This window comes from Rissa tridactyla, chromosome 1 (assembly GCF_028500815.1).
Source record: "Rissa tridactyla isolate bRisTri1 chromosome 1, bRisTri1.patW.cur.20221130, whole genome shotgun sequence".
Lineage (NCBI taxonomy): Eukaryota > Metazoa > Chordata > Aves > Charadriiformes > Laridae > Rissa > Rissa tridactyla.
Genome location: NC_071466.1, coordinates 29,621,129 through 29,633,521, shown reverse-complemented (window position 1 = coordinate 29,633,521; position 12,393 = coordinate 29,621,129). Strand labels below are relative to the sequence as shown.

Sequence of the window (12,393 nt, the reverse complement as noted above, 5' to 3'; positions counted from 1 at the left end):
TCCGAGGGCCCGCGGAGGCGGCTGTGTTTGTACGTGGTTTTATGTGGGGAATGTGTTTTAGGAAGGCGTGAGGTGCAGCGCCTTCAGACGGGGTTAAAACGGAGCGTTTCATAAGCAGGGCCGCGTTTTTGCGAGCTGAGCGGCTGTTGGTTTCAGCGGCTCCGTGCGGGGTCAGAGGCAGCGCCAGCTCCTGTGGTAGACATCAGCTGGCCAGGAGGCAGCGGGGCTTGGACCATAACTTTCACAGAATTAGATCATCTAGTCCAACCCCCCTGCCAAAGCATATTCACCTAGAGCAGGCTGAACAGGAACGCATCCAGGCGGGTTTTGAAGATCTCCAGAGAAGGAGACTCCACAACCTCTCTGGGCAGCCTGTTCCAGTGCTCTGTTCCCTCGAGGTAAAGAAGCTTTTCCTCATGTTGAGATGGAATTTCCTGCGTTCCAGCTTGTGTCCATTGCCCCCTGTCCTATCATCATGCACCACTGAGAAGAGTTTGACCCCATCCTTTTGTCATCCGCCCTTTAGATATTTATAAGTATTGATAAGATCCCCTCTCAGACTTCTGCAGGCTAAACGGCCCCAGGTCTCTCAGCCTTTCCTCATAAGAGAGGTGCTCCAGTCCCTTGATCATCTTTGTAGCCCTCCACTGGACTCTCTCCAGCAGTTCCCTGTCCTTCTCGAACTGGGGAGCCCAGAACTGGACATAGTATTCCAGATTTACTTTGGAGGCATCTGTATGCTTTGTAGTTGAAAACAGCAACAAGCCAATGACGCTGGCAGCGGTCAGAGTAGGTGAAATGGAATCAAGTGGCATGAGAAGGTTTTGGTCCCATGTGATTTGGTCAGTGGATGGTAGTACTGCACTGCTGGCCCACCTCATTACTGAAAAATGCTTGATTGCCCCTTGTAGCACATTCAGCTGTTACGTAAACCTTTAATAGAATGCTCAACGATTTTTCTCATTTCTTTTTCATCACAGATTTGTATGATTGCTTATGTAACTGCCGTAAAAATGCCAACCCTTCACCGACATGAAGAAGAGAAATTCTTCGTAGATGCTGAAGGCAGGAAAGAACCTGTACCAAGTATACATGATCCCTCTACGAAGGAACTCTCTGTTGTTGTGCCTTCATACAATGAGGAAGACCGGTGTAAGATTTTTCTTGTTTTGAGAAAAAGAAGAAAATCTATCTGTTGTTACTCTTAATAATGCAGAGGTCAGTTTATGTTAGCAGTAGATTCTGTCAGGACAGATTATGTATCTGATTTTGGACACAGTTTCCAGAAACCAGTCCAAGTACACTGAATTTCAAAATTAAGACACTATGTAACTTGATTTTTGCTGCTAAAAATAGCATGGGGCACTTGTAAGAATCCTCTTTATTTTAATGAAGTCCAGCAGAATGGCTGTTCATTGGCTCTGTAAATGCTGTAAAGCAAGAAGTAGAAAAAGACTTAAAATTGATTTGAGGGCTTCCCACTCTGTAAACAAGAGCAGCAGCTTCAGATAAGCAGAAAAAAAGGATGATCTCGTTGGTTTCTCTTTGACTTTTGACTTGGCCATATGTATGAGTACATGATACTAAAAATTGAAAGCTTTCAGATGCGATAGAAATAATCAAGCTCTAAAGCTGTAGTTGGGGCTGACGTGGTAGCAAACATTGTCAGCAGACATTTTCTTGGTGAGTGAAAATGCTGAGCTGTTTGGGATTCCTTTAAGAGAGATGTTGACAAATAAAGTGTATCTGGGCTTTCTCAGGTCCAGTGCATTCCTCAGTCCTGGTTCTCATACACCTATTTTCAGTAAGCAAGGTCTTAATACACCTCAGGTGAATGCTTTTCTAAACTGCAGATAAATCAGCTGCAAAAGTTGTATGTGTTAATTGGCTGAAGCATCGCGGCCAGCAGCCTTAGTAAGAGAAGGCATGTTACTGACTAGTGTTAGGAATATGTCTTGTTGCCTCTCTGTCAGCTTGCTTCAATAGATAAAGTCAGTGCTGGTTTGCACGCTCAGTCATGGAGAATGTTTTGGTTTTTTTTTTCCTTTAATATTAAGTAGAGAGTTACATATTTCAAAATGGAAAATTAATGCTTTAAAAGAAATATCTTACATTTGTGATTTTTTTCATTGTTCTTTTTGCATTCAGAAAGGACAGGAGTTGCAGGTGCTAAACTTTACTGAAACTAGTGTTGTGTGAATGAGGCAATTTGCTCAATTTAGCTTTGTGGTTGTTTTCAGCTTGCTTGTGTGGGTGCTTTGCCTGTTATAATCTACTAACCTGATCTCTTCTACTTTTTCTGTAGTACCCCTTATGATGGATGAAGCTTTGGATTATCTAGAAAAAAGACAGGTATTTTCATTTTGCATTCAAAATTCATTATCTATGTATTAAGTCTAGTAAATCAGTGATCCATTCACTTTGTTATTTTGGTATGTGTTAAAACAGTATTACTTAGCCACTTAGAAGTAACACTTCTGTCTTTTATCAGTTATTTTTAGATTGAATGCCGGAAGGTATTTTTAAATTAAGTAAAAATTTAATATACTACTATATGATGAAAAATCTTTGTATGCGTGATATCTCTCTAAAACAGAGATTAAGGGATTAACTGTACATTTATCTAAACTAAATCCTGGTTTGTTCCAACAAGTTTTTTAAGCATCTCTTCTTCATTAGGATTTGTTCTATGGGTAAGAAGCATATTGTGAAGGTTTGTGAGTTTTGTTTTGTTTGGGTTTTCTTAACAGTGATGTTGTTCTGAGCTTTCATCCTTTACAACTAAATTGAGTTTTCAGTTCTAGGTGGTAGCTGAGGAAAACTATGACGAGCCAAACAGGGATCAAAATATGGTAAAATTGTTTAATCATAATTACCATCTTAACAAAATTACTACATCATATCGGTGCCTGTTGGCAAACATGAAAGAGTTAAAATCTGCTAGGGAGAAAAGAATGCTGATGTTTGAAAGACCTACTGCCTACTTAAGAAATTGGATGAAATGCATTATTTCTGTTTTTATTTTCAAGAAACGAGATCCATCTTTCACTTATGAAGTAATAGTTGTTGATGATGGTAGTAAAGACCAAACCACAAAGGTAAGGAGAAGAGGTGTTTTACCGGGTAATCAGAGGTATGGATTTTTGTACTGCATTTGTGAAATATAACATTTTGCCATTAGATTTCGGTACTTGAAGTAGTTGACAATTAAAATTCATATTTCTGAATACTTTCTGTCATTGTCCTATATATAGTGTGGATGTCACATACATGCATGCACATACATATGATTCTTTTGCAGATACTAGTATTCTTGATTGGCGGCTGTGACAGCCATTTTCCTGCATCTGAGATTCTAAAAACTCTAATCTTAACTTCAACAAATTTCTTATGAAATATTCTACATGTGCAAGGCGTGAATATAAACTTGAGGAAGCTAAAAAGCCCTTTAAAATAACTGATTCGTACTGTGATTGACAGAATGACTGATGCGTCGCATAGCTCTTTCCCATACCATTCATGGCATTGTTCAGTTAAAAATCCCTGTGCCAGTAGTAGTATTTTCAAAATAGTTCTGCATTCTTCTACTCCAACTTTGATGTATGTCTCTGGAAAGGAAGGCTGGCCAACTTGAGGGGTTTTTTATTACTGCTTGGAAGACGTTTGAATCAGCTACTAAAATGAATGCTGCTTTTTCATTTACTTCCCTTAAGTTTGTCCATTAAGAACTGCTCATATCTATTTTTTTGACTGCTTTGCATTCCTTCCAGCATCATTTCTAACTGAACACACTATAGGCACGGGCCTCTGGACTTTAAACAACTTTTAGAAAAAATTAGAGGAGAAAATTCATAATTTCACTTCCCCACGACATGGAACAAAATGTGCACATCACTGCACTGTGAGTGGGATTTTAAATCACTGTGAATTTTTGTTTAAAACCACAGATAGCAGGAAGTCAAGTGAGAAATAGATAGCAGTAGTAGAAAATTATTTTTCTTTGATTAACTATTGGTGTTGGTATAAAAGGTCTGTAATAGTGTGATGTAAATTACATTAATATTGAGGTTTTTTGATTGGTGTGAATGGGGTTTAGTAATGCTTGGGGGAATATTCGGTTCTTACTGAACATGACTAACTTCTTCAGTCTTCTTCTGTTGACTGTGAACTGGTTTTTATTTTCCCAAACAGATTCCAGCAAACATTGGCAATATATTTGTGCCGACTGAAGTGGTTATAGCTCTGTGCTATTAAATTTTTTTTTAGAAAAGGGTGAGCAAATGTAAACTTCTATGTTGATTCCTGGGTTTGTTTTATACTGGTTTTTTGTGTGTCTATCAGGTTGCAATGAAGTACTGCAAGAAATATGGAAGCGACAAAGTGCGAGTGCTTTCTTTGGTAAAAAATCGAGGGAAAGGAGGAGCAGTCAGGATGGTAATTGATACTTTCATCTCCTTCTCTGTCTGAACTACCCGTGCCCAAATATGCAGAAGATAGAGCTGTGCTGATTGATGTTTTTAATTCAATACATTAACAAATTTATTATCAGAAAACTGAGTACAGGCTCTATAAATTAGGGCAAAAACTCTTTTCAAAGTAAGCTTATTTTAGATCTTGGAAACAGTATTTTCTTGCCAGGAAGATCAATAACAAAGATTTATTTTTTTTTAATATGAGAATTCAAAAGGGGAAAAAAGAAATGTTAGACTTGAACTTCATGTTCCTGTTAGTTCCACTTAGACATAGGCTTGCATTTGAAAAAGCCGAACAACCAAAAAAAAAAAACCCTTTACAGTTAAAGTAAAGCTTTTGTAGAGAAAATACAGTTAAATTTGCAAACGTTGCTTTCCAGGTCATAGTTGTGTTTTTAAAAATGGCTAATGAACAAACACAGCAAAGTGTGTGTTTACCGAAGCCTGCTGCTATCATTCTCATTTGACAGTAGAGCCAGCACAATTTATACTTTCACATATTAATTTGCACATAGTTATTATCATAAAATCATCATGTTCTAAAAATAAAAAAGCTGTTGCACTTTCAGAAGGAACATTTTTTCCCTAAGATTTTTTACACTTTTTATGTAAAAGAGTGGCATCATTTATGGGTTATCAATGACTGTATCTATATTTTAAGCTCTGTCTTTAACATGTCAGTTGAAGTTTTGTATGATACACAAATAACCATAGCAAATGGAGAAAACATGAAATTACAAAGTGTGGAGGGGTATACTTTTTAGAAAAGGAAGAACGAGAAGGAGAACGATTAGAGAAGGAGAACGATTCTCTGTGTAATGTAATTTCACACTGCAGAGTGTGGAGTGGGTGTGTATACTACTACTTCTTTGGCAGGTTTTTTCAAAGTCACACATACTTGGTTATGACAGTATGTTTGTCAAACCCACTGCTAATTGTTTTTCTCTCTTGGACCCCTTCAAAAATTGTCAGATATCTGTGGCAAAACAAGCTGTAACACCTGGTGTGCATCACAAATGTTTTGCAGTGATATTGTGACTCAAGACTTCTCAAAACTAATTTAGGATTATCTCTTGAATTCTCTTTAAACACTGTTAGGAAAAAATAGTACTGCATCCTCCTTTCCATAGCTCAAATGACAAAGAAAAGCTATCCAGTGCAGTGGCAGCTGCTAATTACTGATGCTTTGTGCTCCCCTGTATAGCTGCCTGTAGCAACTTTTTGTCTCTCACAATTTTAGTTTGTAAAGCTTTTAGTTTGCAAGCTTCTCTGGAGAGGGATTGTTAACCTTTTGTGTTCATGCATTGTCTGTCACTGTGGAACACTACTCAGTGTGTGAAGTCTCTAGATGTTATTACGGCATAAACTGATAAATTGTTGTTAGTAGCAAGATTAAGATTCATCTGTTGTGTTGAATCTTTAAGATACCACTGCTCCAGTTACTACACTAGATTTTTGCAGTGTCTTGCAGCTAGCTTGTGACAAATACTGATTTGAAAGGTGTTGATTTTTATTGACTATTTTGATTGCAGGGTGTCTTTAGTTCTCGGGGGGAAAAAATTCTTATGGCTGATGCAGATGGAGCTACGAAATTTGCAGATATTGAAAAAGTAGAAGAAGGTCTAAAAAATCTTCAGCCGTGGCCTGTGAGTATAAATTCTCATGTTTTTAGCTTAATACACATGCATACAGATTGATTTCTATAATTCTCTTCAACTTGAGTTCTTTGAGATCCAGCTGCAGATCTAGATGTAAGTCTGAAGACCCAAGCGTAAGCTTAGAAGCTACAAGAGTGGGCTGTCGGGAGGTAGCTTCCGCAGAGTTCTTACCTCCTTTGCATTCACTGTGCCTATTTCAATGCAGTACGTAATGTTCTGTTTACCATTCTTCCTTTGAAGTTGTTTTACTTTGTATAAATACCATGTGTTGCCTACTCAGTTAGAAAACAATTTTTTCTTTGTTAACTGCTTTGTATTTTCTTTTTATCTGATGTCATCCTGTATACCTTTAAGGATGCATCTTAATTTCAACGTATTTTATAGAGGTTCTCTTTTCTCGGAGTTGTTAGTTTAATGACACTATTTGCAAGAAGTTTTATTGTAAATACAAATTCAAAAACCTGTGGAGCAAGAGCTCCTCCCTGGATAGTCATTCTCTTTTGCGTGCTTGACTTGAAAGAACTGAGGTTTCATTTCTGTCTAAATGCAGAACAGTGATGTATTTGTAGCTAGTTTCCCCAAGTGCCAGAAGCGATGTGCAGCCTTCCAGCAGGAAGGTCTTGGTCTGCGAGTGCAGGACCACAAGAGCGGGAGCCGCCGGGCGGCGGCGTTTCCCTGACACTCTCCGCTACCCAGACGGCAGCAGCTGCTGTTTCTCCAGCATCAGTCCCACACTCTCAAATATAGCAGATGTGAAAGATTTCGTGTGAGTAGTAGTAGCGTGAGAATAATTTAAAACCTTTTTTTTTTTTTTAGTCATGTCTTTTGATTTAATTTGAGATTATACTTTTGGCTGATACCACAGCGTTTTATTTGTTTGAAGGTACATCAGTGCAACAAGTACTTTATCCCTTCCACAGTGCAGTATTTAAGGAAAACATACATTATAACATTAAGTGCCTAGGACTGCCAAAAGCTTATCTGTGCTGTTTAACACAGTTACTGCGTGCATACCTCAGAGGAACAATGTAAGCTAAACTAGACCTGAATAAATCGCAGCAGTTTGTATGCACCATATGCAAAATGTAGTAAACTTTAAATGATCTGTTAATTGTAGAAAAGGCTGATTTTAGCCTCAGAATCTAGCAGTAGAAAAAGTGCAGCTACAGGAAGCAGAAAAGTATACTGCTTTGAAAGTGGTTTTTTTTTTTTTATACATTTCTCAACACAAGATTCCACTGATTCAGAAAATTTTCGTTTAAGTAATAACTCTTGAATTTGTATTCCTGTGCAGAACCAGATGGCTATTTCCTGTGGTTCTAGAGCTCATCTGGAGAAGGACTCAATAGCAAAGGTTTGTTTCCATTTCCTGCTATGTACTAATGCTCAAATACTTCTGCTGTTTGATTCCACTCTAAGATTTTGCAATTAGATAATCAATATTTGTAAAAGAATGGAAGCTAAAAGCTAGGAAAAGCTTGTCATAAGTGTAACATATGCTCCATCTTATGCCAAGGGTGTGTTCTAGTTTTCAGGCACTTTGAACTGGTGTCAGTTAGTGTTCCAATTTATGGATTTAATTTTCATAGTTGAGAACATCTTACAAGCAGAGCTTTTGATCCCTGACAGAATTGGTAGCTAGTACCCAGGACCAGTGCTGGGGTGGAAGGCAACTGATGAGTTCACTGTTATTGATTCCTTTCCAGTGCAAGAGCTTGATCTGCTGATATTGAAACTTGTTTAAAATGAATTAGGGTTAACTAGCAGCAAACTGAAGAATATCTCAATTTGTGGGGAAGTGCTGTAACTTTTCTGTATTACTCATAGTAAAATCTTTGAGTTTTGAACATGCAGACAGTACTGTTCTGCGTGTGGCTCTTGTGGAATAAACAGTGATGCAAAGGCGTACAGTCTTATCTTGCATCTGGTTTTCTGATGTCTTGGCAGACGGTAGTTGACAAAGCACAGGCATGGAACTTGTGTTGCAACAGAGGCATTGCTGGACTAATTTTTTCAGCATCGGTGGATGGGTTCATCATGTTGAATGTTCTCAAGAGTAAGCTTTGTTTATACTGGTGTTTAATACTCGAAATCATTCTAAAATATATACACTACTAAAATAGTTACAAAAGTTCAGAAGAAGTTACACTGGTAATACTCAGCCCCTGGTAGATCTCTAATTTTTTCTTCTGGTTTGTCAGGTAGTATTGGAGTGGTTCACTGGGAAGAGTTCTTGTAAATACTGCTCTCTGTGTGTTAGCATCCTCACCAAAAAAAAAACCCCACAAATCCAAAGCCTTCATCATTATCAGAAATTAGGATAAATCTTTGACGTGGCACTTGCATGCTTGTAGCACACAAAAAAACCCCACAAATCCAAACCCGTAATCGTTACCGGAAATTAGGATAAATCTTTGATGTGGTACTTGCATGCTTGTAGCATAGAGTATACCATTGGCAGTTATTTGTTAGCTCTGCAGCCAGTGTATCATGGAAATGTTGCTACTACAGGGAGACCATGTAGCTGATAAATTTGAGCCCAGAAAAAATGCTTCGTTGTGTGGTGGTCAGGTACTGAATATAAATAATCTTTCTTCAGTGCATTCATATTTCTTTTCATCTTTGAAGGTCTTGCTACCAGAGGGAGAGGAATTGTAACAGGACTGTATCTTTTAATGCAAAAGTACAATCTTTAGGATGCGTCCATCCTTTGATTCCTGTTTCTCCCCATATTTCTGACTTTTTGATAAAGGAGTCACCAACTGGTTAGGTAGTACTGCTCTGTTTGAAATATGTAGCACATTTTGTCATCCAGCTGTCCCTAGGCTGGAAAGGAAAGACTGCCTTAACCACATTGGGAAGAGACTGTTGTATAGTGCAATAGATATAAAAAATTTGCAGAGCAATCTTTGAGAAGTTGGGGTTTCTCTCTGAGCTTAGTGGCATCTAAAACAGTAGAACAAAACTGTGATAAGCAGCTGTATGGGATTTCTTAAGACCAGAATTTCACCTTTAAATTCAGTCTCAAGACATCAAGAATTCTGTTCCGCCTCCAGAGTTGTTAATGTACTTTAATGAATCCATAGTATGACATGCATAAATAGTCTTGGGAGTGATGACCGTAACCCAGGAACTCCTCTCTGTGAAGTAAGTGCAGTTTCACTGGCTTACAGTCATGTAGCTTCTTAGAGCTCCCATTTTGGGACTTGTGTTCTTGGTCACACAGTGGTTCCCCTTCACAAAAAGAGCCAAAGAATCCACACCAGATCCACCATTAACCTGGGGCTAGAGCACTTTTCTAGAGTCACAAGCTATGAATTGAATTTCCTTAAGCCAAAGGCTATCACATAATAAGTTGAGCAGCTTCTCATTTTTCAAGTGAGGTTTGAAATTATTAGTTTTAAAGGCATCTCTTATCACCCAGAGATGCTTACCAGTTAAATTGTTGGCTCCTAAACATTTTGCATGGTATTTGGCTTGCAGTCTTAGATACAATCACTTAAAATGAGCTTAAGACCAGCAGCGAGTTCAGAAGAAACTTGTGGATCAGAGTTCTAGTTGTTTAGGAGCTATCTTGAATAAAAGACTAGTAGGGACATCTGCAAGCCCAGAGTCCAGCCTCTGGATTCCATAGACAAACTTATTGGTATGATCATGTCAAGAACGAGAGTGTAACCAAAGAGTAGGCTTGGAGAACATTTACCAGGAACATAAAATGTATTTGTGAAAGCAAAAGAACTAAAGAAGTAACCATGTAGCATTGGTGGAAATATAAAATGAAATATTGTCTTGCACAGCAGCTGTTACTGTAGTCCTGTTTTCATTTGGCCCATCATATACTGCAAAAAGGTCTGTTCTCTAATTGCATTCCCTTAAGTGCCTTAACATGGTGTGTGCAAGCTCTGGAGATCATTGAGTCTTGAATGAAAGGAGTGAGTGACAAATGATGAGAGATGCTCCCATTTGGTTGGTTGTTTTTGGTTTGTTTTTTTTTTTTTATAATATAAGACTTTTTTTAAAAAAATTTCATGTCAGAGTAGAAGCTGGAGCCTGTTTAGTTTTTAGTGTGTATTCTTAGGAGTAGCAGTCTTTATGCAGTCCTGCTAGCTTATTCTCCATTGTTTGTCCTGGTAACTTTTGAATTTGTTGGACCTGTTCAACCAATTTTTAGGAAACAAGAGGACTAGATAGAGGGGAAAAAATAGCTTGTAAGTGTCCAGTGGAGTAGAGCGTGTGGGATGCCACCCCCTCCTCCTTCGCCCTTTTTTTCCTGGGGGAATTCCCAGAGAATCATGCAGAAGATACTATGGCCGTCCCACTCAATAATTGAAATCCAGGTGCAGGTTCCTGCCCACTTAATAAGGCATTATCCAGAATGAAAAGCTGCTCTGAATTAGGGAAAGCAGAAAAAAGAACTTGGATTTATCATATCCTAGGCCAGTGTACTAACTATGCACTTGACTGGCGAGTCTTTCCTTTTCAGCTGTAATTTTGTTTCACTGTAACAATTGAATAGTTATTAGTTTCATTCCAGTACAAAACAAAAACAGTTTACAAACTTTGAAAGCTATCATGAAGCAGGATTATTGTCCTGTAAGCCAGCTCTGTTCAACATTTCACTCATCACTTAAATGAAACCATCTAACTTATTGCCTTTTGTCCACAGCGCTCTTACTTTCGAACTCTTCTTATGTATGGGTTCCACTTCCTTGTATGGTTTCTCTGTGTCAAAGAGATCAGGGACACGCAGTGCGGATTTAAACTTTTAACTAGAGAAGCTGCCTTGCAGACTTTCTCAACTCTTCATATTGAACGCTGGTAAGTTGTTTTTTTTTTGTTGTTGTTTGTTTGTTTGGGTTTTTTTGTTCCTAATTGAACATGGTTTTGAAAAAGTAATTTCAGTATTTCAGCTATTATGAAGCATGTGATGTCTGTGTATAAATCGTATCTGCTCAGTTTAACCAATTATAGTACTACTTGCATGGCAATTAAGATTTATTGTTATGCTAAAATATCCTGGTAATTGCTAAGAATTCTGTTTTATTTTTAAGATATACTTCAGAAAATAGTTGAGTATTTAATTTTATTCTTCTCGTGATGATAGGGAGAATGGGCTTACCAAGTTTTGACTTTAAAATAGTATCCAAGGTAAACAGCAAGAACACTGTTTCCACACAAATACCATGATTTCTGTAAATTTCCTACACCACAACTGATGCTAAAAAGGATGGCTTCATTAAGCATAATCAAATCTTTTCAAACTATTGCCTTCATCCAGGAAAGTCCCTCATGGGCTACTGCTTGCTGACAGGGAACAGAATTACTGAACAATATTTCCATACAAAAATGTGTGTAATCCTACAGTCCTAGTCAATTCCAGTACATCTAGTTTTAGGTTGAGCCTTGGCAGTGATAGTTGAGCTATATTGCTCCTCCAGAATGGGGCTGCAAAGGTAGAGTTGAGGAATGTAGAGCTTCTGTTGAATTGAATCTGGAATTGTGAGCAGTCAGCATTCGGAAAATCCCTTTCCTAGCTGAGTGGTTTGCTTGTTGCCCCAAAGAAAACTATTACTGAGCCAGAAGTATGATTTGTCCTGTTGCCTCCAAAACCAAACTTGATCTATAAAATTCTGTAAATTTCATATACAGGAATTTTCTTCACTTTATAAATTAAGTGCTTCAAGAAGGAATACTGAAAGAAATGAATGAGGATAATCAGTTTAATCGGTAAAAATGCAGTCTTCAATCTTATTCTATTTTACATTGAAGATTTTGAATATAATTGCACTTACTGGTCAGATGTATTATGTAAAGTATTCATTTTTTAATTAAAATATCTTAACAAGCTTTCTTCTGCCACTCAGATTCTCTAGCAACAATGGAATGAAAGAGTAACAATAATTGTGCTGTACCCCATTATTCATGAATACAGGCAATGAAAAAGGAATATTTCTAACTTATTTTATAGTAATTATATTGCTGGTATGGAACACACCAGATCTTCATGTCTTTGTGTGTCAGTTCATTGTGCTTATATGTGCTGCTATGAAATTAGCCTTCCATTCTTTCTCTTTCTATTTACAGTAATCTGTAAACTAATCCCCTGAGTGTTTTCTTATTTATATGAAATGTACTGGTTAGTGATGAAGAATGTCTGTTTTGTTTGTCAAGAAAAGAATAACTCAAATTCTTCCAATAAACAGCTCTTCAGATAATTCCAAGTCACAAATTTGCCTAAAACAACAATAGGGTTTTTTTAATTT

At 37.6% G+C, this 12,393-nt stretch overlaps 1 protein-coding gene across 3 annotated transcripts in view; it reads left to right on the top strand.

Moving 5' to 3' along the window:
* Nucleotides 1–12,393, top strand: part of ALG5 (ALG5 dolichyl-phosphate beta-glucosyltransferase) — a 31,976-nt gene that overhangs the window by 252 nt on the left and 19,331 nt on the right. For 2 of the 3 annotated variants that reach the window (XR_008464586.1, XM_054189334.1), the window contains exons 2-8: nt 981–1,152; nt 2,306–2,352; nt 3,030–3,098; nt 4,342–4,434; nt 6,005–6,118; nt 7,425–7,484; nt 10,797–10,948. Coding sequence is in view for 1 of the 3 variants with exons in the window: in XM_054189334.1 (XP_054045309.1) it covers nt 981–1,152; nt 2,306–2,352; nt 3,030–3,098; nt 4,342–4,434; nt 6,005–6,118; nt 7,425–7,484; nt 10,797–10,948 (707 nt within the window). In the remaining 2 variants the exon portion in view is untranslated. The remainder of the gene's footprint in view (nt 1–980; nt 1,153–2,305; nt 2,353–3,029; nt 3,099–4,341; nt 4,435–6,004; nt 6,119–7,424; nt 7,485–10,796; nt 10,949–12,393) is intronic. The other variant, XR_008464585.1, reaches the window with a different exon arrangement.